This window comes from Octopus sinensis, linkage group LG18 (genome assembly GCF_006345805.1).
Source record: "Octopus sinensis linkage group LG18, ASM634580v1, whole genome shotgun sequence".
Classification (NCBI taxonomy): Eukaryota; Metazoa; Mollusca; class Cephalopoda; order Octopoda; family Octopodidae; genus Octopus; species Octopus sinensis.
In genome coordinates, this window is record NC_043014.1 from 46,421,248 (window position 1) to 46,445,798 (window position 24,551).

The following is a 24,551-nucleotide window of genomic DNA, read 5'->3' on the forward strand; positions in this document are numbered from 1 at the left end:
AATGGAAGACGGAAATAGTTTCTGAGAAAGTTATAAACATTTATCACAATGAGATACGTTTGTTTTAGCATTGGCTTATCTTCTGTCTGTCTGTCTGTCTGTCACCCACTCACTAACACACACACACACACACACGCACACACACACACACACACACACACACACACACACACACACACACACTTCAATGAAAGGTGAATATCACTTAACCCTTTAGCATTTAAACCACCCATATGTAGCCCAGATATCTTATCTGTTTTATGCTCATGTTGATCAGAACCAACCTCTCACACCTACCCTACAATGTCGTTCTAAAAATAGACAAGTGCATCAGAGAAACCCTCCAAGCTGTAAGATAATGCATGATTAATCCAAAGCTGTGTGAATAAATAAATATTACATCTGACAGAGTAATCTGGATGCTAAATTTACTTGCCCAAGTTTTCAGAACGAGACATCTTAGCAGAAGCAATACTAAATGATCAAAATGTTATATTAATAACTCCAAGGTCAGGAGTTCATATCTTTAGTAGTTGCTGTATGTTTTGGGGCAGAACTCTTAATTTTAAGATAGTTATTTAATCAGTTGTATGATAAATTGGTCATGAAATATTTACACAGTCTGTGTAATTATGAAATTATATCACCAGATAAGTCTTGTTAACCTTTTTATAATCTTTCCACTTGCTGGATAAATAGGTAGAAAATAAGTACTTGTACAAATCTAGTTTGATTGGTGGTTGCATGTGTGGCTGGTTTGTGGTTTATAGGTTGCGATAAGGAAATTTGGCATGATGTTTCTCTTTAGCAATACGTTTGTTAAAATGTGTGTGTGTATGTGTGTGTGAGAAAGAGAAAGAGAAAGAGAAAGAGAAAGAGAAGATAAAAGTGCAAAAACAAAAGTAAACATTCCTTTGTAAAAAGAGAATACTGATAATTATGTTGAAGCTCATTTTTCTTCCTGTTAGTATAGTTGTATGGCCTACTATTTGATTTCCAGGTTGGTTTGCTTTTCTGGCACCTGTGCAGGTGGCACGTAAAAAGCACCCACTACACTCTCGGAGTGGTTGGCATTAGGAAGGGCATCCAGCTGTAGAAACTCTGCCAGATCAAGATTGGAGCCTGGTGCAGCCATCTGGCTCGCCAGCCCTCAGTCAAAATCGTCCAGCCCATGCTAGCATGGAAAGCGGATGTTAAACGATGATAATGATGATGATGATGATTACTTCTGTACATTTAATGTTAAGTTACAGATTTTAGATTGGTTAAAACTAATGAAAATTAACGATCTTCCAGCAATACTTGGGTTTAGGAAGGGCACCCAGCTGGAGGGACACTGCTAGATCAGACTGGAGCCTGGTGCAGCCTCCTGGCTACCCAGAAATATATGGAAGTCACTCCTTTTCAGGTCTCAGAGGAATTCTGTTACCACAGTTTAAAAGACACCATCTTACTAGACCCAGTAGATTTATGTTTGCACAGTTTCTCAATAACTGATGCCAAGGCACACACTCTTGGCAACAGTTTCCTGTATTTGACTACATAATTTGGCACGAAACTCAAAAAACTGTCACAAGCCATTTTAGGTCAAATGACACAGATTTCCAAAGCTTGAGTGAACAAACATCTCTTGTTACTTTCACTTTCACTATTGGAAATACAATAACTTGTTTGTTCGAGACGTGTGACCAATAAGGCTATTGTTATTTGCAAATGTAGGGCATAAAAAAAGAAAATGCATTCAGTGTTTGTTACACTTGTGTTCATCTGGCTTAAATTTAATCCTACTGAAATCTTGCATGATTCCTATCTTTTATCTTTTACTTGTTCTGGTCAGTGGACTGCTGCCATGCTGGGGTTTCACCCTGAAGAGTTTAGTCTCACAAATTCACCCCAGTACTTATATTTGAAGTTTGATACTTATTCTATCAGTCTCTTTTGCTAAACTGCTAGCTTACGGGGTTGTAAGCAAAACAAATACAGATTACCATGTAGTTGGGGAACAATTGTCTCTCTCTCTTTTTGTCTTTATCTCTCTCTTTCTCTCTCTCCCTCTCCCTCTCTCTCTCTCTCACACACACACACACACACAGAGTAAGTTTCCACCTACTAAATCCACTTGCAAAACCATGGCCCGTTTAGAACTATAGTAGAAGACACTTGCCCAAGGTACCGCCTGGTGAGGGGACTGAACTTAAAACCACATGGTTGCAAAGTAGGCTTCTTAACCACTCAGCCATACTTCTGCCTATACGTTGATATAAATTTTCCAAAACATATTTCCTTACCATAATTAAAATAAAACTTAATAATAGGTGCAGGAGTGGCTGTGTGGTAAGTAGCTTGCTTATGAACCACATAGTTCTGGGTTCAGTCCCACTGCGTGGCACCTTGGGCAAGTGTCTTCCACTACAGCCTCGGGCCGACCAAAGCCTTGCGAGTGGATTTGGTAGACGGAAACTGAAAGAAGCCTGTCGTATATATGTATATATATGTGAATATGTATGTGTGTGTATATGTTTGTGTGTCTGTGTTTGTCCTCACAACATTACTTGACAATCGATGCTGATGTGTTTACATCCCGTAACTTAGCGGTTCGGCAAAAGAGACTGACAGAATAAGTACTAGGCTTACAAAGAATAAGTCCTGGGGTCGATTTGCTCGGCTAAAGGTGGTGCTCCAGCATGGCCACTGTCAAATGACAAACTTTTGGGATATAAAGTTAACCCTTTTCTTTTAAACAAAAGTATTGGGCACCTTCCCACCCAGTTTTACATGTATAGGGGTACATCCAAAACAGCAACCGATGGAAACTTGTCAGTCTAGACTCATTCAAAACTACCAAAATCACTGACATTCAACAAGTTGACCTGAGTGGCATATTTATGTAACTTGGGTTTATTCCATAGAGATTAATTCAATGGATTTATATGTTAATAATAGCAATTTTTATATTTACTGCACTTGGAGAGATTAAAGTTAGAATTACACTAATGGGATTTGATAGTAACGGTTGTAAAACACCTTGTCTGTTTGCGGACCCTGTAAATGGCAAGAACAACAATAAAATATAATTGGGATCTTTTCGGTTTGAACGGCAGTTTTTTAAAATAATTTCCACATATCTAAACACTTTTAAACTTCGTATACTGGTAGAATGTGTTTATAAAACATCTTTTTCTCTTGGCTTTATTGAGAAAATTCTATAGTTTGTAAGATATATGTTGTTTTTTCTTCTTCAATTTCTGCAATTTCAACCAATCAATGACGTCTATTGAGGTGAAAACATTCTGTGCTATATGAATATGTCCCTCATTTAAGAAACAGATTGGGTTTATTTACATTTCTGAAGAAAAAAAGATATCCTTCCCCCCAGCCCTAACTCTAACCAACCCTAACTCTAACCCTAACCCTAAAACAGATTGAAATGCAATAGATTGATACTAGGGTCATAATTATGGGTGACAATTTCGTATGACACCGCTAGAAAAAAACTACCGTTCAAACCGAAAAGGTCCGTTAATAATAGCAATTTTTATATTTACTGCACTTGGAGGGATTAAAGTTAGAATTACACTAATGGGATTTGATAGCAACTGTTGTAAAACACCTTGTCTGTTTGCGGACCCTATAAATGGCAAGAACAGTGATAAAATATAAGTGGGATCTTTTCGGTTTGAACGGCAGTTTTTAAAAATTATTTCCCCGTATCTAAACACTTTTAAACTTCGTATACTGGTAGAATGTGTTTATAAAACATCATTTTCTCTTCGCTTTATTGAGAAAATTCTATAGTTTGTAAGATATTTGTTGTTATTTTTCTTCGATTTCTGCAATTTCAACCAATCAATGACGTCTATTGAGGTAAAAAAAAACATTCTGTGCCGTATGATTATGTCCCTCGTTTAAGAAACAGATTGGGTTTATTTACATTTGTGAAGAAAAAAAGATACCCTTACCCCACCCCTAACCCTAACCAACCCTAACTCTGACCCTAACCCTAAAACAGATTGAAATGCAATAGATCGATACTAGGGTCATAATTATGGGTGACAATTTCATATGACACCGCTAGAAAAAAAACTACCGTTCAAACCGAAAAGATCCGTTAATAATAGCAATTTTTATATTTACTGCACTTGGAGGGATTAAAGTTAGAATTACACTAATGGGATTTGATAGCAACTGTTGTAAAACACCTTGTCTGTTTGCGGACCCTACAAGTGGCAAGAACAATGATAAAATATGATTGCATTTGCTCTCTGGCTCTAACAACTGTTGTGTGTTAAATGGAGCTTGATGTATGTCCTGTGTGCGCTAGGAACTTAATGATGGGTGTTAAGCTAAATAAATATACTGTGGCAAGAGAAGGTATAAAACAGCGCTTGATATGGTCGGAAGTAATGTAAATAGCAATTACTTGACAGCTAAATTATATGTTAATGTGTTCAAGTGGTTAATGCTGAAGGCATTGGTTAAGTCAGTAATTATTCACCAGGGAAGGTCGTGGTTAGTTGGGGGAAATAAGGATGGTGATACTGGTACTGCTGCTGCTGCTGGTGCTGCTGCTGCTACCCACCCTGCCACCAGCACCACCACTATCGCAACTACTGCTGCTGCAGCTACCATTGCCACCACACTCTTCAGTGGTACTCTTTATCCAGTACTCTTTACTCTTTTATTCTTTTACTTGTTTCGGTCATTTGACTGCGGCCATGCTGGAGCACCGCCTTTAATCGAGCAACTCGACCCCGGGACTTATTCTTTTGTAAGCCCAGTACTTATTCTATAAGTTATTCTATAGTTCTGCCTATACGTTAATATAAATTTTTCCAAAACATATTTTGTTACCATAATTAAAATAAAATTTAGTAACAGGTGTAGGAGTGGCTGTGTGGTAAGTAGCTTGCTTACCGACCACATGGTTCCGGGTTCAGTCCCACTGCGTGGCACTTTGGGCAAGTGTCTTCTACTATTGCCTCGGGCCGACCAAAGCCTTGTGAGTGGATTTGGTAGACGGAAACTGAAAGAAACCTGTTGTATATATATGTGTGTGTGTGTGTGTTTGTCGCCCCAACATCGCTTGACAACCGATGCTGGTGTGTTTACATCCCAATAACTTAGCAGTTCGGCAAAAGAGACCGATAGAATAAGTACTGGGCTTACAAAGAATAAGTCCTGGGGTCGATTTGCTCAACTAAAGGCGGTGCTCCAGCATGGCCACAGCGAAATGACTGAAACAAGTAAAGAGTATCTATCTATCTATCTGTCTGTCTATCTATCTATCTATGTATATATATATATATATATATATATAATATATATATATATATATATATATAACGGGAAGCTTTATGAAAATAGACAAAAGACGAAGCAGGTTTACGGAAATAACAAAAGATGAAGGCAGGTGGAATACAACCAAACAATTGTATTAGTATGGCGCTCAGGAAATATAGATAAAAAAAGTCTTTAACGTTTCGAGCCTACGCTCTTCAACAGAAGATACACAGAGAAGAAACACAGAAAGAAGGAGAAAAAAAAAAAAATATATATAATATATATATATATATATATATATATATATATAGGCCATGTAACAACTCACATGCTTTTCCTCCTCTCTAGACGTTTTCCTATTTCCGATGAAGAGCCATACTTGAAACACTATTTCCACTCCTATTTTTCCTCTTTAAAACTTTCATTGAGTGTCAATCTGATATATTTGCTGTGTTCATGGAATTGACTTTTGTTGTAGTTTCCTGTTTTTAATTTTGATTTGCCTAAACATACATATGTACATATGCACACACATACACACACACATTTTATTAAACGCAATTATGCAGATAAATGTATACATAGGAGTGGCTGTGTGGTAAGAAGCTTGCTTTCCAGCCACATGGTTCCTGGTTCAGTCCCACTGCGTGGCACCTTGGGCAAGTTTCTTCTACTGTAGCCTCGTTGACCAAAGCCATGTGAGTGGATTTGGTAGATGGAAACTGAAAAGAAGCCTGTCATGGGTATATATATATATATATATATGTGTGTGTATGTATATATTTGTGTTTGTTTGTCCACCACCTGCGCCTCATTTATCAACTGATGTGTATATGTTTATGTTCCCATAACTTAGTGATTCAGCAAAAGAGACTGATAGAATAAGTATTAGGCTTACAAAGAATAAGTCTTGTGGTTTTATTTGTTCGATTAAAACCCTTAAGGCGGTGCTCCAGCATGGCTGCAGTCAGGTGACTGAAACAAGTAAAAGAATAAAAGAATATGCGAACACACCCACCCATGCACACACACACACGCACACACACACACACACTCACACACACATGCACACTCACACACACACACACATGCACACCCACGCACACACGCGCACACATACACACGCACTCACACACATGCACACACACATACACTCTCACGCACACACACACACACATGCTCTCACACACACACGCACTCACACACATGCACACACACTCACACACACACACAAACACTCACACACTCACTCTCTTGCTTTCCTTGTCTGTACTTGCTACACACAACTCATGTTTATATTGTAGCCAGATTGTGTCTCCAAGCTTTTATTTTCTACAAAATCTTTTTTTTAATTTTCCAGGATGTTTGGTTCGTTACAGTGGACTCTCGTTAATCTATGGCATTTTGCTGCTGCTGACTCCTCTCTTCAAAAGTCCAACAATAGAATCCTTACGCGGTAAGTGTTTCACGATTTTATCTTAGTTGACCATTTAAGACCTTGTGCCATAAATGCCTTTTGATACCTTTTAATAAAGCAATTGCAGCGTGGAAGGTGTTTATAAGCCATACTCCAAGTCCATGGAGCCTGTGGAAGAGAGAGGCTAAAGACACAAGATAAAGTGATGAAGATTTAATTCAAGAGGCTGAACCGTATGAAGATGGCTGTAGTATGGAGTAAAGTTCACTGCTGAAGACTATGCACCCAACCCATGTAAACATTGGAAAATGAATACAAAAATGATGATGGTGATAAAATAAATTGAAAAAAAAAATAATACTTTTCAACAGGAATATAGAATTTGAAAGAGTTAAAGTGGAAAGTGATAATCATTTTTAACAAAGGCACACAAGGCCTTTATTAAAAGATTATTTATGGAGATGTACTTGCATAGCAAGTCACCTGATCTGAGATGGTGTGCTGAAACAAAAACAATTGCAGCATAGAAGGTGTTTATAAGCCATTTAAAAAACACACAAAAACCATTAGATTCACTTCAACATTTTCGGCACTTTGAAACCACGACCTGTTCACTGACAAAATTCCGAGATGCAGCATGGAGTTTTGTCAGTGAACAAATCATGGTTTCAAAATGATGAAAATATTTTGACAACTTAAATTTAAATGTTGAAGTGAATCTAATGGCTTTTGTGTGTTTTTTAAATGGCTTATAAACACCTTCTATGCTGCAATTGTTTTTGTTTCAGCACACCTTCTCGGATCAGGTGACTTGCTATGCAAGTACATTTCCATAAATCTTTTAATAATTATTATTGCTAATATTACACATGCACTTGAACAAACTTGCTTCTTTTCTTCCCAGCTTTTACAGTTCTTCATCATTCAATCTCTATATCTTATTTCTTTATTGCCCACAAGGGGCTACATGCAGAAGGGACAAACAAGGACAGACAAAGGGATTAAGTCAATTACATCGACCCCAGTGCATAATTGGTACTTGATTTATCGACCTCAAAAGGATGAAAGGCAAAGTCGACCTTGGTGGAATTTGAACTCAGAGCGTAACAGCAGACGAAATACCGCTAAGCACTTCACCCGGCGTGCTAACGTTTCTGCCAGCTCACCGCCATTCAATCTCCATATCTTACTATACAAGTATTGTACAATCTGTGCTTCTCTCTGAGGGAGAAACCTTTTGTTACCTGCAGTGGTAATTGTTCTCTGAACTTGTTCCGTTCGATTCTTAATATGATTACTAAGCTTTTGGAACATTCCACCCCCATTGCTTATCAGGCCATTCAGGTAGTAGAAGCTATCAGTTACTTGTAGGAAGTCTTCCAAGTATTTGCAGGAACTTATTTCACATGTACTCTTACCATTAACGGTACATGTCTGGCCAACATATGAAGTCTACATTTCCTGTCAGCCTGCCTGCCATCCCATTACACTTCTGTGCATCCATAGTTTAAACTGGGTACAACATATGAAATTCCTATGTCCTCTTACCGTTAACGGTACATCTCTGTGCAACATACAAAGTCTACATTTCCTGTTAGCCTACCTGCCATCACATTACACCTATGTGCATCCATAGTTTAAACTGGGTACAACTTATGAAATTCCTATGTACTCTTGCATGTCGAATGCAACAGCAGTTGTGATTTGTTTTGTTTTGCTAATATAAACTTTAGTCTCTGCCAGGCTTATTTTGAGATCTCTCAGTTCTAGGTTTTTGCTGTCAACTTCGGAATTTTTTCTTTAGATTTTTTTTTTGTCTGATTAAGCTACGAAAACTAGACTATTGGCAAACTGGCATTCTTCTAGACAACTAGACTTGTGCCGTTTTTTTCTGGCCTACAGGACTATAGTTAACAGAAGGAGTTAACAGAAGGGTGCTGAGAACTGAGCCTTGATATACTCCAACTTGCATGTTAAATTCCTTATAGAATTTATTGTTGTCAACTTCAGAATTTTTTAAAAGATTTTTTTGTCTGATTAAGCTATGAAAACTAGATTATTGGCAAACTAGCATTCCTCTAGTCAACTGGACTTACACCATTTTTTCTGGCCTACTGGGCTATAGTTAACAGAAGGAGTTAACAGAAGGGTGCTGAGAACAGAGCCTTGATATACTCCTACTTGCATGTTAAATTCCTTATAGAATTTAATGTTAACTCTCATTTTGTTGACCCTTCCTTCTGAACATGGTGTGTATGACCCTTACAAGTTATTCGTGTACTCTTAGCTTTCTTAGTGGTCACCTGACAGCAGTGAAAGCTTGTTGAAAGCATTCTTAATGTTGGCAAATATTTGGCTAAGAAAAATAAACATCAGCTGTTTCAGAAACTAGTTGTAGAAGATCCTGAAATAAAAGCGATTTTGAAAACTGCTGTAACCATAGAAACAATGCACGTGGCAAATGATGAGATTATTTAGCTAATAAGCACAGCTCAGCTCAACCTTCATTGCCAAGTTAGAACTGTAGTGCCAAAACAATGTGTCTGATATGAAATTCGAGATGAGGAATCTTTAACAAGAATGTGCCATCGTAAATATTTCTACTTAGCAAAGAAATGCCAAGCAACAATTTTAGACCTGTGTAGAACAATCAGGAGCATTTCCATATATGATGCACCTATTAATAATGCTTCTCACACGATTAACTCAATAACGTCTCTGATAACAACAACAACAATGTCTTGTACAGATATAAACCTTCATATTAAATGTGTGCAGAAATATGTGGCTTTTATGGCCTGTTGCCTACGGTTTTAGTGACCCCAAGCGATAAGCTACAAAGCACTGGGATATGAAAGCAGATTGCTGAGTCAACACATGGAAGTTTATCTCTATTAATGGTATTTACCTTAATAATTATTCTGATAATATTTATCAGGTATGATAAATATTAATCAGCTCCTCATAATCAGCTCATAATCAGCTCTCTCTCAGTTTATTTGTATTCTGTTCTTTTTCCACTGGCGGTGCCCCAGCGTGGCCACAGCCTCAAGGCTGAAACATATAAAAGGAGAACATTTTTATTTCTTTATTGCCCACAGGAGGCTAAACATAGAGGGGACAAACAAGGGGATTAAGTCGATTAAATCGACCCCAGTGCCTAACTGGTACTTATTTAATCGACCCCGGAAAAGATGAAAGGCAAAGTCAACTTCGGCAGAATTTGAACTCAGAACATAACGGCAGACGAAATATCTATTTCTTTACTACTCACAAGGGGCTAAACACAGAGGGGACAAACAAGGACAGACAAACGGATTAAGTTGATTAAATTGACCTCCAGTGCCTAACTGGTACTTATTTAATCGACCCCGAAAAGTTGAAAGGCAAAGTCGACCTCGGCGGAGTTTGAACTCAGAAAATAACGGCAGATGAAATACTGCTAAGCATTTTGCCCAGCATGCTAACGTTTCTGCCAGAGCAGAAAGGATAACATTACACATCCATATTATTTGTTGGTAAGCTAGGATGGCCACATTAGCAGCAAAGATGATATGTCTTAAAAGATGTGCTCTTAGGGTCTCAAAACTTTCCAGTTTAGGGATCCCAATGTCATCGTTCTTGTTTTCCTTGCCTTTGCTCCGTTTTACTTTGAATAATATTGCCTGCTGTGGTCTCCCTATGCCAAACAAAATATATGACTAGAAGTAGGACCAGAGGTCAGTTATGGAAAATAAATTGCGTGACTGGCCTGACTCCAAGGATAGCCAGAAAAAATTCTGAATGTTTTCTGTCCGAGAATTTAACCCTTTCATTACCATATTTATTTTGAGATATTCTGTGTTTCTTTCAATTACGTTAAATATAACAAAGAATTTAGTAAAATAACTTGGTTACCATTCAGCTAGTGTTAGGAACATAAATTGTGACTTAGGTTTGGTGGAAGATTTTAATTCAAAACTTATGAAAACAAGACATTTGTACTCGGAGCAAGAGCCGGTTTCAGCCGGGTTGGTACTGAAAGGGTTAAAGATACTGGATCATCCTGATGTATAAAACATATAAATTCACATCTTGGATCTTTTCGGTTTGACCGGCAGTTTTTTAAAATAATTTCCACGTAACTAAACACTTTTCAACTTCGTATGCTGGTAGAATGTGTTTATAAAACATCTTTTTCTCTTGGCTTTATTGAGAAAATTCTATAGTTTGTAAGATATTTGTTGTTTTTTTCTTCAATTTCTGTAATTTCAACTAATCAATGACGTCTATTGAGCTGAAAACATTCTGTGCCGTATGAATATGTCCCTCGTTTAAGAAACAGATTGGGTTTATTTACATTTCTGAAGAAAAGAAAATACCCTCCCCCCCCCTAACCCTACCCTAAAACAGATTGAAATGCAATAGATCGATACTAGGGTCATAATTATGGGTGACAATTTTATATGACACCGCTAGAAAAAATTGCTGGTCAAACCGAAAAGATCCCACATCTCATCTTGAATTTATTAAACAAAATAATTTCCATGTGTGATAATGGCACATTAAAAACTCCATTCAAGTGTGATCATTACCTGCATCGCCTTACTAGCACTTGTGCTGGTGGCACGTGAAAAAAACAGCATTCGAGCGAAGTCGTTGCCAGTGCTGCTGGACTGGCTCCTGTGCAGGTGGCACATAAAAAGCAGCATTTGAGTTTGGCCGTTGCCAGTACCACCTAACTGGCCCTTGTGCCAGTGGCACGTAAAAGCACCCACTACACTCTCAGAGTGGTTGGCATTAGGAAGGGCATCCAGCTGTAGAAACTCTGCCAGATCAGATTGGAGTCTGGTTCGCCAACCTCAGTCAAATTGTCCAACCGATGCTAGCATGGAAAGCGGACATTAAACGATGATGATGATGATGAAATCCACTGACAAGGCTTTGGTTGCCCTCGTCTATAGTAGTAGACACTTGCCCAAGATCCCACACAGTGAGACTGAGCTCCAAACCATGTGGTTGGGGAGCAAACATCTTACCATACAGCCACACCTGCACCTGTACCATCAAAAATTTAGAGCAATTTAGTAAAATAATTAACTTCCGCATTATTAAGCTGGTGTTTGGTTTTGGAACATAAACAAGATGTTCTTAGATAAAATTATGCGAGAATGTCTTAAATGTAAACATTTCAAAACAGATGTTTTTTTTTTTAATCATGGAACCCTAAGCAGTCTCAGGTGGGTTGAAATCTAAAGAGTTTAAGAGATTTCCTCAGGGACCCTAAGTTTATCCTCACATAACTCTCATCATAGATTGCCATCTGCAGAATCATTCTTTTTCTTCCAAGGAACAAAATAGCTGAACGACAAAACAGATGATGAGTTGTCATTATTATTAAGATTTAATGTCCATCATCATCATCATCATCATCTAGCATCTGTTTTCCATGCTGGCACAGGCTGAACGGTTTCCAGTTGACCACAGAGCTGCAAAGAGGTCCATTGTCAGCTTCCACATTGTTTCTATAGCTAAACATCCGTCTTAACGCCGACCACTTTACAGTGTATACCGGGTGCCTCTTTTGTGCCACCGGCACTAGTGAAGTCACAAGATAAGAATGGACAGGAAAAAAAGAAAAAAATCCCCTCAACTAAGTCAAGTGGGGGTATTAAGAGCAATGGTGGTGGTTGTATGTCAGGTGTTGAGAGATTAAAGTATGACTGGGACAATTCCAAGTTCATTATTATTAAGATATTGTCCACTATCTTACAATATGCAGTTTCATAATTCTGTTTTCAGCTTTTTATCATTCAGAATTGGATCAATTAACCCTTTAGTGTTCGCATTATTCTGCCAAAATTAATGCTTTTTTATCCACATTGTTTTGAACTAATCATACATTACCTTGTAGCTATGAGATTTTGATGAGGTAGCTGTTAATTTTTTAAACAATATTGTAGGGTTGGTGTGAGAGACCAGATCTGGCCAGTTTGATCATAAAACAGGTAGAATACTTTTGGCTGGATATGGCCGGTTTAGATGCTAAAGGGTTACAGAGTGGTTTGTGTTATACTTGCTTGATTCAGTCCACCATTCCTTCTCTGCAAATGTGTGGCCTTGTGTCCAAGTTAGACATTATTATTATTATTATTATTATCATTATTATTATTATTATGGCCAGCAGGAATGGACAAATTCTGAGGATACTCCTGTAAAAAAAAAGGTAATATAAAAGGAGAAAGGGGCTCTCTACCCACCTTTTGACCAGGCTCCCATGGCTTTTATGGGTTTTCCCATGAGTAACCTTTCGAAGCTCCTCCCCCAATTGGGAGTTTTTACTTGTTATATTTTCGTTGTTATCTTGCATTTTTACACAGACTTTTCAAACGGACAAAGCCCTTTTTGTAACTTTCGTCCTGTATTTTGTCCTTACAAATTTTATTTGGTTTTTGTTAGCCCTTGTGGCCAATAAACGAATTATTATTATTATTATTATTATTATTATTATTATTATTATTATTATTATTATTGAGGCAGTCAAATTTTGCACCACAAAAGAGGGAGTTTATAGGAAGGACTGTTTATAATGGATCATGGACATACCATCTGGGTAGAGAAGGTAGGCAGTTCCTACCCAGACTAGTCATCATTCTAACATCCACATTCTATCATACTATCATACTCTCAATTTTGGTCAACTTGTGCCGCAGGGTCTCAGAGGAGATAGTGTTAGTTGAAGGCTACCAAACCTGCCATACACAGACAACTTCAGCTTTATATAGAGAGATTTACTATCATTTTTGGTGTTAACATGGTCTGATTTGAATTTTTTCTTCTACTGAAGGAAGAGCAAGCCTTCTTCTATCATACTCTCAATTTTGGTCAACTTGCGCTGCAGGGTCTTAGAGGAGATAGTGTTAGTTGAAGGCTACCAAACCTGCCACTCACAGTCAACTTCAGCTTTATATAGAGAGATTTACTATAATTTTTGGTGTTAACATGGTCTGATTTGAATTTTTTCTTTTATGGAATGAAGAGCAAGCCTTCTTCTATCATACTCTCAATTTTGGTCAACTTGTGCCGCAGGGTCTCGGAGGAGATAGTGTTAGTTGAAGGCTACCATACCTGCCACACACAGTCAACTTCAGCTTGATATAGAGAGATTTACTATCATTTTTGGTGTTAACATGGTCCGATTTGAATTTTTTCTTCTACGGAAGGAAGAGCAAGTCTTCTTCTATCATACTCTCAATTTTGGTCAACTTGCGCCACAGGGTCTCGGAGGAGATAGTGTTAGTTGAAGGCTACCAACCTGCCACACACAGACAACTTCAGCTTTTATATAGAGAGATTTACTATCATTTTTGGTGTTAACATGGTCTGATGTGAATTTTTTCTTCTACTGAAGGAAGAGCAAGCCTTCTTCTATCATACTCTCAATTTTGGTCAACTTGTGCCGCAGGGTCTCGGAGGAGATAGTGTTAGTTGAAGGCTACCAAACCTGCCATACACAGACAACTTCAGCTTTATATAGAGAGATTTACTATCATTTTTGGTGTTAACATGGTCCAATTTGAATTTTTTCTTCTACGGAAGGAAGAGCAAGCCTTCTTCTATCATACTCTCAATTTTGGTCAACTTGCGCTGCAGGGTCTCGGAGGAGATAGTGTTAGTTGAAGGCTACCAAACCTGCCACACAGACAACTTCAGCTTTATATATATAGATTGTTTATATTAAAAAAAAAAATGCTAAATATTAAATATAAAAAAGAAAAGGAAACATCTTATAAAAATCGTAATTCTTTGTACAGAATCTTGTACATAATTTGGTAAATGTCTACCATTCTGATGTTATACACGTGCAATGTCTGTCGCCTTTCAAGTTCAACGTGTATCGTGCGTGAATCCCTTTAAGCACACATGCTGTGAGCTATGCTCCCGCAGTCAGATAAATATAGCCCCGTGGAGGCAGCTGGGTTTCTGCTTGCTGCTCGTGCAAGCTAAGAGTGTGCATGTCTTTTAGCGTGCGTGCGTGTGTGTGTGTGTGTGTGTGTGTGGTGTGTGTGTGTGTGTGTGTTTGTTTGTGTTGTGTCTGGTGATTGACTGGGATTTGTAAGATAGTTTTATTCCATGTGAGTAAACTGTTTGAAATAGTAATGAATATCTAGCTACCTACCTACCCATCTACCCACATACTTACCTGTCTGCCCTTCTACCTGCTCTCTACTCTTCTTTCTCTACCCCCACCCACCGCCGTCAGTCGCCCCCTCCCTCCCTTTCTCTCCTACCCTACGTTGCTCTTTTCTGTCTCTTCCCGCCTTCTACCTTTTCTGTCTGTCTGTCTGTCTCTCTCTCAACTTCCACTCAGACATAACATGGTGTGTACACACACACACACACAAGCACACACACAACACTCACATACAAACACATACACACACACACACACACACACAAACACACACATACAAACACATACACACACACACACACGCACACACACACACTCACACACACGCACACACACACAGACACTCACATACAAACACACACAGACACACACACACACACACACACACACACACAAACACACACACACACACGCACGCACGCACGCACACACACTCACACACACGCACACACACACAGACACTCACATACAAACACACACACACACACACACACACACACACACACACACACACACAAACAAACAAACAAAATATAATTTCATATAACAAATATTTCGATAAACTAAAACTCCTATTGTATGTAATACTGTATTCCAACAGAAGCACCATTGGAATCTTTTTTACTTTGGATTTTGTTTTCACTATTTCTCTCTTTTTGTTTTCTTTCATTTATTTCATTTTATTTCAAATGCTGACCTTTTTTAGTAATTCATTAATTACAGTCGTAACCTCTTTATTTTCTCTGTAGTGCAGCACATGTTTTTCTAGCGAGCTCCTCTTTCAATACCAATTTTGGAGAAACTGTAAAATTACCTCACATTTTTGTCTCGCGCTTATCGATGCATTCAATGCCTTCTGCAGATTTCATTAACTTATTTCTGCTTTTATTGTTTACTCAAATAATTTCTAACATCTGTGATAAAAGCCGACATCAATTTTACACTTTCACTGAGGTTAGAAGCTCTTTTTTTTTTTTATTATACTACTCTTTCACTCGTTTCAGTCATTTTTACTGTGGCCATATGGCTCAGTGGTTAGAGCGTCGAGCTTATGATCGTGAGGTTGTGAGCTCGAATCCCGGACCGGGCTGGGTGTTGTGTTCTTGAGCAAGGCACTTTATTTCACGTTGCTCCAGTTCACTCAGCTGTAGAAATGAGTTGCGACGTCACTGGTGCCAAGCTGTATCGACCTTTGTCTTTCCCTTGGATAACACTGGTGGCGTGGAGAGGGGAGGCTGGTATGCATGGGCGACTGCTGGTCTTCCATAAACAACCTTGCCCGGACTTGTGTCTAGGAGGGTAACTTTCTAGGTGCAATCCCATGCTGGAGCACTGCCTTTAATCGAGCAACTCGACTCCGGGACTCATTCTTTTGTAAGCCCAGTACTCATTCTATCGGTCTCTTTTGTCGAACCGCTAAGTTATTGGGACATAAACACACCAGCATCGGTTGTCAAGCGATGTTGGGAGGACAAACACAGACACACAAACATATACACACATACATATATATCTATATATACGACGGGCTTCTTTCAGTTTCCGTCTACCAAATCCACTCACAAGGCTTTGGTCGGCCCGAGGCTATAGTAGAAGACACTTGCCCAAGGTGCCACGCAGTGGGGCTGAACCCGGAACCGTGTGGTTGGTAAACAAGCTACTTACCACACAGCCACTCCTGCACCTTTTTTTTTTTTTTAGATTTTCCCTCTTTAAATACCATCAAAAATTAGTACCCCCCCTCTCTCGCCGTAAGCAGTTATCTTTTATCATTTATTAGTTTCACTCTTTGGACTGCGACTACGCTGGGGCCTGCTGGGGGGCCACACTTTGTAGTACTCGTATAAGCCTGGTACTTACTTATTCTGTCAGTGTCTTTTGCCGAACTGCTAAGTTGCAAGGGACATAAACAAACAAACACCGGTTCTCAAGAAGTGGTGGAGGACAAGCACAAAGACACATGCACACGCATGCACACACAAACACACACGCACACAAACACACACGCACACATACACACACGCACACAAACACACATGTACGACAAGCTTCTTTCAGTTTCTTATTTCTTTACTACCCACAAGGGGCTAAACACAGAGGAGACAAACAAGGACAGACAAAGGGATTAAGTCGATTACATCGACCCCAGTGCATAACTGGTACTTAATTTATTGACCCCGAAAGGATGAAAAGCAAAGTCGACCTCGGTAGAATTTGAACTCAGAACATAAAGACAGATGAAATGCTGTTATGCATTTTGCCAGGCATGCTTATGATTTTTCCGGTTCACCACCTTAAAAATAACAACAACAACAACAAAAACAACAATAATAATAAAATAATGATATTACCAACAACAATTTTTGATATAGTCACAAGACCAGACACTGGGGGCAGGGACATAGATAATTATATCAACTTCAATATTTGACTGTAACTTTATTTTATCAAACGCAGTAGGATAGATGGCAAAGCTGACCTTGATGAAATATGAAACCATGTGTAAAAAGCTGGACCAAATACTGCAAAGTATAAAGTGTTGTAATTATATACTCCAACCATGTTGTTGGCCTTGCCCTATTAATTTTTTTGTCATAGACCACTCAATCATAAAGGTGGTAATAAAACATTTTTACCTGTATAACTTAAAGGAATTTCAATGTTATTGGGTTGTCCGGAAAGTTTGTGCCGATTTATAGCAGCTTACCTTTCGACTTATTTTAGAACGTGGTTGAGTCCATGAAATAGGATTTGATTACACCTCCATTTATAGCACAGTTTAAGAAATTCTTTTTGTGGAAGAAGGTTTATGTTGCTATAACCTGTGTTAATTCTATAACCCTTCAAAATGGAAGATAAGAAAGTTCATTTTCAGCACTTGATGCTTTGGGAACCAGACAAAAATTTCTGCAGCTCGGCTGGGATGTGTTACCCCACCTTCCATATTCCCCAGATATTGCTCCTTCGGATTTCCACTTATTCAGGTCTCTGCAGAATAGTCTTAATGGTAAAAATTTCAATTCCTTGGATGACGTAAATAGATACCTTGATGAATTCTTTGCCATGAAACTACCTCAATTCTGGGAAGAGGGTATTTTCAAGTTAAAGAAAAGATGGAAACGCATTGTGCAACAAAATGGTTCATATTTGGTTGATTAAAAATGTAATGGCAAGTTTTTATTGACCTTTTCCTTTCCTTTAAAAATTGGCACGAACCTTCCGGACAACCCAATACATTTAGAATAGAATAAGATCAATTTTTTTTTCTTTTAAGATTTTATTGTTGGGGAAGGAGCTGTGATCCCTTGGTAAACCAGAGATAGTGGCATTCTTAATGTTCCTTTTGAATGGTTGCAATTGATGGTGGTAGGCGGCGAGCTGGCAGAAACATTAGCACGCCGGGCGAAATGCGTAGCCGTATTTCATCTGCCGTTACGCTCTGAGTTCAAATTCCGCCGAGGTCGACTTTGCCTTTCATCCTTTCAGGGTCGATAAATTAAGTACCAGATACGCACTGGGGTCGATGTAATCGACTTAATCTGTTTGTCTGTCCTTGTTTGTCCTCTCCGTGTTTAGCCCTTGTGGGTAGTAAAGAAATAAGTTGTAGTTAAAAAACAGGGGCAAGGATGAAATTTAAGAGAGTTGATATTCTGTAGAGTAAGGACACCAGCTCATCATGGTTAGCATGGGGCCCTATGGAGATGTGTCATGGATATGATATAATAGAGTGAAAAGAAGAGGTGACTAAGTTGGATTGCCCAAGTAGACAAGACATGAAACCATCCAGCTCCTAGGAGCAGTGGTCACTTTCATAATGATAGACAAGGCAGAGAGATGAGGAAGTGGACATATGTATAATTTTGAGGTTGGGATATGTTAGTAAATGATTTCAAGACAATCAGTTGGGTGGCCTTTTTTGGATGCAATCTAGGATATCTAGATGTGTAGCAGCACCATCATTTCATATGAGGGCCTCACCTGAGTTTTGAAGAGCATGAGGACTAAAAGTATTTTCGGGCCCTGAACAGAACATTATCATTCTTTATATTGTAGTGTGTGTGCGTGTGCGGCACGTAAAAAGCACCCACTACACTCTCGGAGTGGTTGGCGTTAGGAAGGGCATCCAGCTGTAGAAACTCTGCCAGATCAAGATTGGAGCCTGGTGCAGCCATCTGGTTCACCAGCCCTCAGTCAAAATCGTCCAACCCATGCTAGCATGGAAAGCGAACGTTAAACGATGATGATGATGATAATGATACATATAAATGAAAAAAGGATGTAGTCTGCTTGTCAGCTTCTGATCCCTGTAGGTTTAGCTTGCCCCCTAATCAAGATGTTTTAGCATTATGTAGTAATTTTTGTTTTTGTTTCAGTATCACTTACTTGCCTGTTGTATTTTCTAACGGAAAAGCTCTCATGGGCCTAGATAAAGAATGCTATTGTTTGAACCTGAGATTACTTTCTAAACTTGTTAATACCTTTTTTATACTTGTGAAGATGCTTCAGGTAAAAGAACGGTACTATAGAACGGTACTTTTCATTTCATTCTCCATCTGTAAATTATTCCGTTTTATTTTCATTTTCTGATCTCCCCATTACCCAAAACATCGTAAGCATAAAAATCTATTAGCAAAAGAATGTAGTACTCTATAAATGGATGTAGTCTTTATCCACGCGTTTATAGAATTACATAATCTTACAAGAGATATTGTTATAGGATCTTAGGTAATGTCTTCAAGCCCTGACTGGAATGTGTTTACTATATCAGCATCAGTAGCAGCTCAAATAGACTCCTTGTTAAATCTTGGCCCCTTTTTTTACTGGGGATGCTACTTCATTTTTACTCACATTTTTAGATTAATTTCCCCCTTAGTTACCTTTTAAATGACTTTTCCACATTTAATTAATGTTTTTCTTTCTACCAATGTAGAATACTTAAATTAATGGAATTTAATCTTTTTTAATTATAGTTGAAAACAGTCATTATTTAGTATAATGTTTGTTAGGATATATCTATAATTATCTTACTATAATAAAGAAAGCTGCTTATTAATTAGTTATGAGCATATAACTTTTACTGAAAGAAAATAATTATTAAGCCTTTAGCATTCAGATTAGTTCGTCAAATGTAATGCTTAATTTGAATTAATCATGCATCATCTGGTAGCTTGGAGACTTTGATGATGTGACTGTTTATTTTTAGAATGACATTGTAGGGTAGGTGTGAGAGATCAGATCTGGCCAGTTTGAACATAAAACAGACAGACTATTTGGGCCAGATATAGCCTTGATGAGTGATTGAGATCCTTGATGAGTGATTGAGATCCTTGATGAGTGATCGAGACCCATGGTGAGTGATCGAGACCCTTGACGAGCGATCGAGACCCTTGAAGGGCAATCGAGACCCTTGCCTTGACGAGCAATCAAGACCCTAGAAAGATGATCGAGACCCTTGACGAGTGATCGAGACCCTTGAAGGGTGATCGAGACCCTTGATGAGCAATCGGGACCCTTGGCGAGCGATCGAGATCCTTGACAAGTGATCGAAACCCTTGATGAGCAATCGAGACCCTTAGCGAGGGATCAAGACCTTTGGCGAGCGATTGAGACCCGTGGCAAGCGATTGAGACCCTTGGCGAGTAGTCGAGACCCTTGGCAAGCGATCGAGATCCTTGATGAGCGATCGAGACCCTTGACGAGCGATCGAGACCCTTGACGAGCGATCGAGTCTCTTGACAAGCGATCGAGACCCTTGACAAGCAATCGAGACCCTTGACAAGTGATTGAGATCTTTGGCGAGTGGTTGAGACCCTTGGTGAGCGATCGAGACCCTTGACGAGCAATCAAAACCCTTGACAAGTGATCAAAACCCTTCACGAGCGATCGAGACCCTTCATGAGCGATCGAGACCCTTGGCGATCGATCGAGATCCTTGATAAGCGATTGAGACCCTTGACGAGCAATCAAGACCTTTGAAGAGTGATTGAAACCTTTGGTGATTTGCTGTACTTAAGAAGACTCATCAAGCCAAATGAAATCATAGTTGTGGCTGGTGCCAGTGACACGTAAAAGGCACCCACTATACTCATGAATTTGGTAAATGGAAACTGCATGAAACCTGCCATGTATTCATCTGAGTATGTTGATATTCTGCGCTGGTCACTGCTATTGGATCTTCCCTGTTGGCATTATGACTGGTCACTCCACATTTTGGAAGAAATACTGAATAGAAATCCCTTTCTTGAAAATGCAAGTAAGGGTTGGCAACAGGAAGAGCATCGGACTATAAAATTCCGTCTCAAATAGCTCCCCGTTTAACCAACACTGCTAGCCTGGAATAATGGACATTAATCAAATGTGTGTATAAACGTGTATCTCAAAATTCAATGTATAATTCAATAAACGGCTAACAATTTTAAGCTAGACAAGACAATACCTCTCTTACCCCTACCCTTTCTTTCTCATCTTTATTACATATGCTAAATGCCTGCTAGTACAAACTTAGATAGGCTATGTTATATTTCACATTGGCTAAATGCTACTGCTTCTAGTATTGCTATTACTACTACTGTTCCTATCACTATTCTGTTTACTATTGATACTATTATTACCAGCACTTTAATTACTCTAGCAGCAGTCTAGACAATATTAACGAGTACCGCGCTGTTACCTCGTTGTTAGCTGTTTATAAAATTTACAAGTGTTAAGTTGGGGCGATGTTTTACTTGTCTGCATTCTTTGAACCGTTCATGCCAACCCAGACTCTGGCTAACCTACTTTTTTCTATGACTATCCAATGGTCAACTGAACTTTCTCCCTATCCAACCTGCAATAAAGCATAAGGCCCTAACACGACTCGCTGTCAGTAGCAATCATCATCATATGTCCACTTTCCATGCTGGATTGGGTTGGATGGTTTGGCAAGCGCTGGCAAGGCCAGGATCCCCCACTAGGTTCCATAGTCTGTTTCGGTTTGATTTCATTGGATGCCCTTCCTAATGCCAACCACTTCACAGAGTATACTGGGTGCTTTTTACGTGACACCATCACCAGTACTTTTTACATGGCACAAAGATAAAAGGTCAGTGGAAAAATATTAACATAGGCACAGGAGTGGCTGTGTGGTAAGTAGCTTGCTTACCAACCACATAGTCTCAGGTTCGGTCCCACTGCATGGTACCTTGGGCAAGTGTCTTCTCTGGGGCCGACCAAAGCCTTGTGAGTGGATTTGGTAGACGGAAACTGAAAGAAGCCTGTCATATATATATATATGTGTGTGTGTGTTTGTGTGTGTCTGTGTCTGTTCCCTCACATTGCTTGACAACCGATGCTGGTGTGTTTACGTCCCCGTAACTTAGCGGTTCGACAAAAGAGAACAATAGAATAAGTCCTGGGGTCGATTTGTTCGACTAAAGGCGATGCTCCAGTGTAGCCGCAGTCAAATGACTGAAACAAATAAAAGAATTAGTTTTTTTTTGTCATTGTAAATGTGTGTGTGTGCATGTGTGTGTGTGTGTGTGTGTGTGTTATTTGTGACTATTCGTAATTTTGTGTGGCATAGGTTTGTTTGTTCTAGAAATATTGAACTTTGCTCATTTGGTGAAGAAAAACCCCCCAAAATATTCAATTTATAGAAAAGTAGTTTTCTAAAACAAACAATTACACCGAGAGAAGCAATTCCGATCGGCTTCAAAAAAGCCATTAAACACAGCCAAGTAATGTTTCTTGCTAGTGTTCTGCTATGTTTACATGACAGTTATGTGCCTCAAAATAATAAAAATCCAACATTTCAGCGCCAGCCAAAAATGCTAAAAATGTTTCCATGTTAAGGGAATTTTGCATCAAAGATGAACATCAAATTATGTTCATCTCTCCATTTGGGGGAAATCCAATCTCAAGAGGCATTTCATGAAAGTTGCTGTGCTGCTGCTGTTGCCGCTGCTGCAGTTACACTTTGACTATGTTGATAACGACCCACCCATGCCACCCACCCATGCTACCCCTGGTTGTATGATATAACATGCCTGTTTTGATGTTATCTAAATTCAAACCCTTCCATCAAAATGTTATCATCATCATTGCTTAACGTCTGTTTTCCATGCAAGCACAGGTCGGACGGTTCGACCGGGGTCTGGGAAGCCAGGAGGCTGCACCAGGCTCCAGTCTGATCTGGCAGTGTTTCTACAGCTGGATGCCCTTCCTAATGCCAACCACTCCGTGAGTGAAGTGGGTGCTTTTTACATGCCAGGGTAGGCTGGCAGCGGCCACGAATAGTTGGTGCTTTTTATGTGCCACCGGCACGGAAGCCAGTAAAGGCAGCGCTGGCATCGGCCACGTTGAGATGATGCTTTTTATGTGCCAGGGTAGGCTGGCAACGGCCATGATTGGTTGGTACTTTTTACATGCCACCAGTACAGGTGCCAGGGTAGGCTGGCAACGGCCACGAATGGTTGTTGCTTTTTACGTGCCACCGGCACAGATGTCAGGGGAGTCTGGCGACGGCCACAATCGGTTGGTGCTTTTTACGTGCCATTCCAAGCATCCACTAAAGAACGGCAATTTTATAGAACGGTTATTTTACTAAATTCTTCATTATCTTCAAAACTGATCGAAACAAGATCAATGTTTCTTAGAGAGGAAATATCGTAAACAAAAGGGTTAATATTGTCTCTTGAAAAAAAATGAGGTCAGGGGTAAAAATTTTCCTTTTGTTCAGACATTTTGTTGGTTTCTTTCCAACACCTTTCCCTGGAGGAGTGTCAATATTTTCCTTTGTGATGAAAAAGAAAATAATTTTTTTTAAAATTACTTCTGAAGGTAAACAAGGTTCCTATGCAGAGTGGCTGGCATCTTTTTGTTAGTAAAGAAATCAATAATTACTCATTAAGTTCACCTTGCCAAAATTGGGTAGATGTAAGATATGGTAACATCTTTGTGTACGAAACGTAAACAACAGCTGATTCCCCCTCGTGTCACTTCTCTTTATTCAATTTCCTGTAAGTGGAGGGTTTACCCAGTTACACCTTCACCACCATCCTCCTATTTGTTTACTACTCACAAGGGGCTAAACACAGAGGGGACAAACAAGGACAGACAAACGGAATAAGTCGATTACATCGATCCCAGTGCGTAACTGGTACTTAATTTATCGACCCCGAAAGGATGAAAGGCAAAGTCGACCTCAGCGGAATTTGAACTCAGAACGTAACGGCAGATGAAATACCTATTTCTTTACTACCCACAAGGGGCTAAACACAGAGGGGACAAACAAGGACAGACAAACGGATTAAGTCGATTACATCGACCCCAGTGTGTAACTGGTACTTAATTTATCGACTCCGAAATGGATGCAAGACAAAGTCGACCTCAGTGGAATTTGAACTCAGAACGTAACGGCAGATGAAATACGGCTACGCATTTTGCTCGGCGTGCTAACAATTCTGCCAGCTCGCAGCCTTATTTTTTCACCTCCATCCTCCACTTCCAATTGGGGTAACCCTGTACCTCCCCAATTGTAAGACACTTGTTCCAGTCCCCCTATCACACATTAAACTCTCAACACTTGTCATAAAGTCACTTCTCTCAATACAGCTCCCCACCCCACTCAGGGTCTTGTCTTGTGAGTTATTAGTAACTTTAGTAGTGCTGGTACCACGTAAAACTCACCCACTACACTCTGTA

At 39.3% G+C, this 24,551-nt stretch overlaps 1 protein-coding gene across 2 annotated transcripts in view; it reads left to right on the forward strand.

Annotated features, from left to right (window-relative positions):
• The window catches only part of LOC115221801 (piezo-type mechanosensitive ion channel component 1), a 273,364-nt gene that overhangs the window by 50,734 nt on the left and 198,079 nt on the right, over window positions 1-24,551 (forward strand). For both annotated transcript variants that reach the window (XM_036510979.1, XM_029792033.2), the window contains exon 2: window positions 6,641-6,736. In XM_036510979.1, the coding sequence (XP_036366872.1) occupies window positions 6,641-6,736 (96 nt within the window). The remainder of the gene's footprint in view (window positions 1-6,640; window positions 6,737-24,551) is intronic.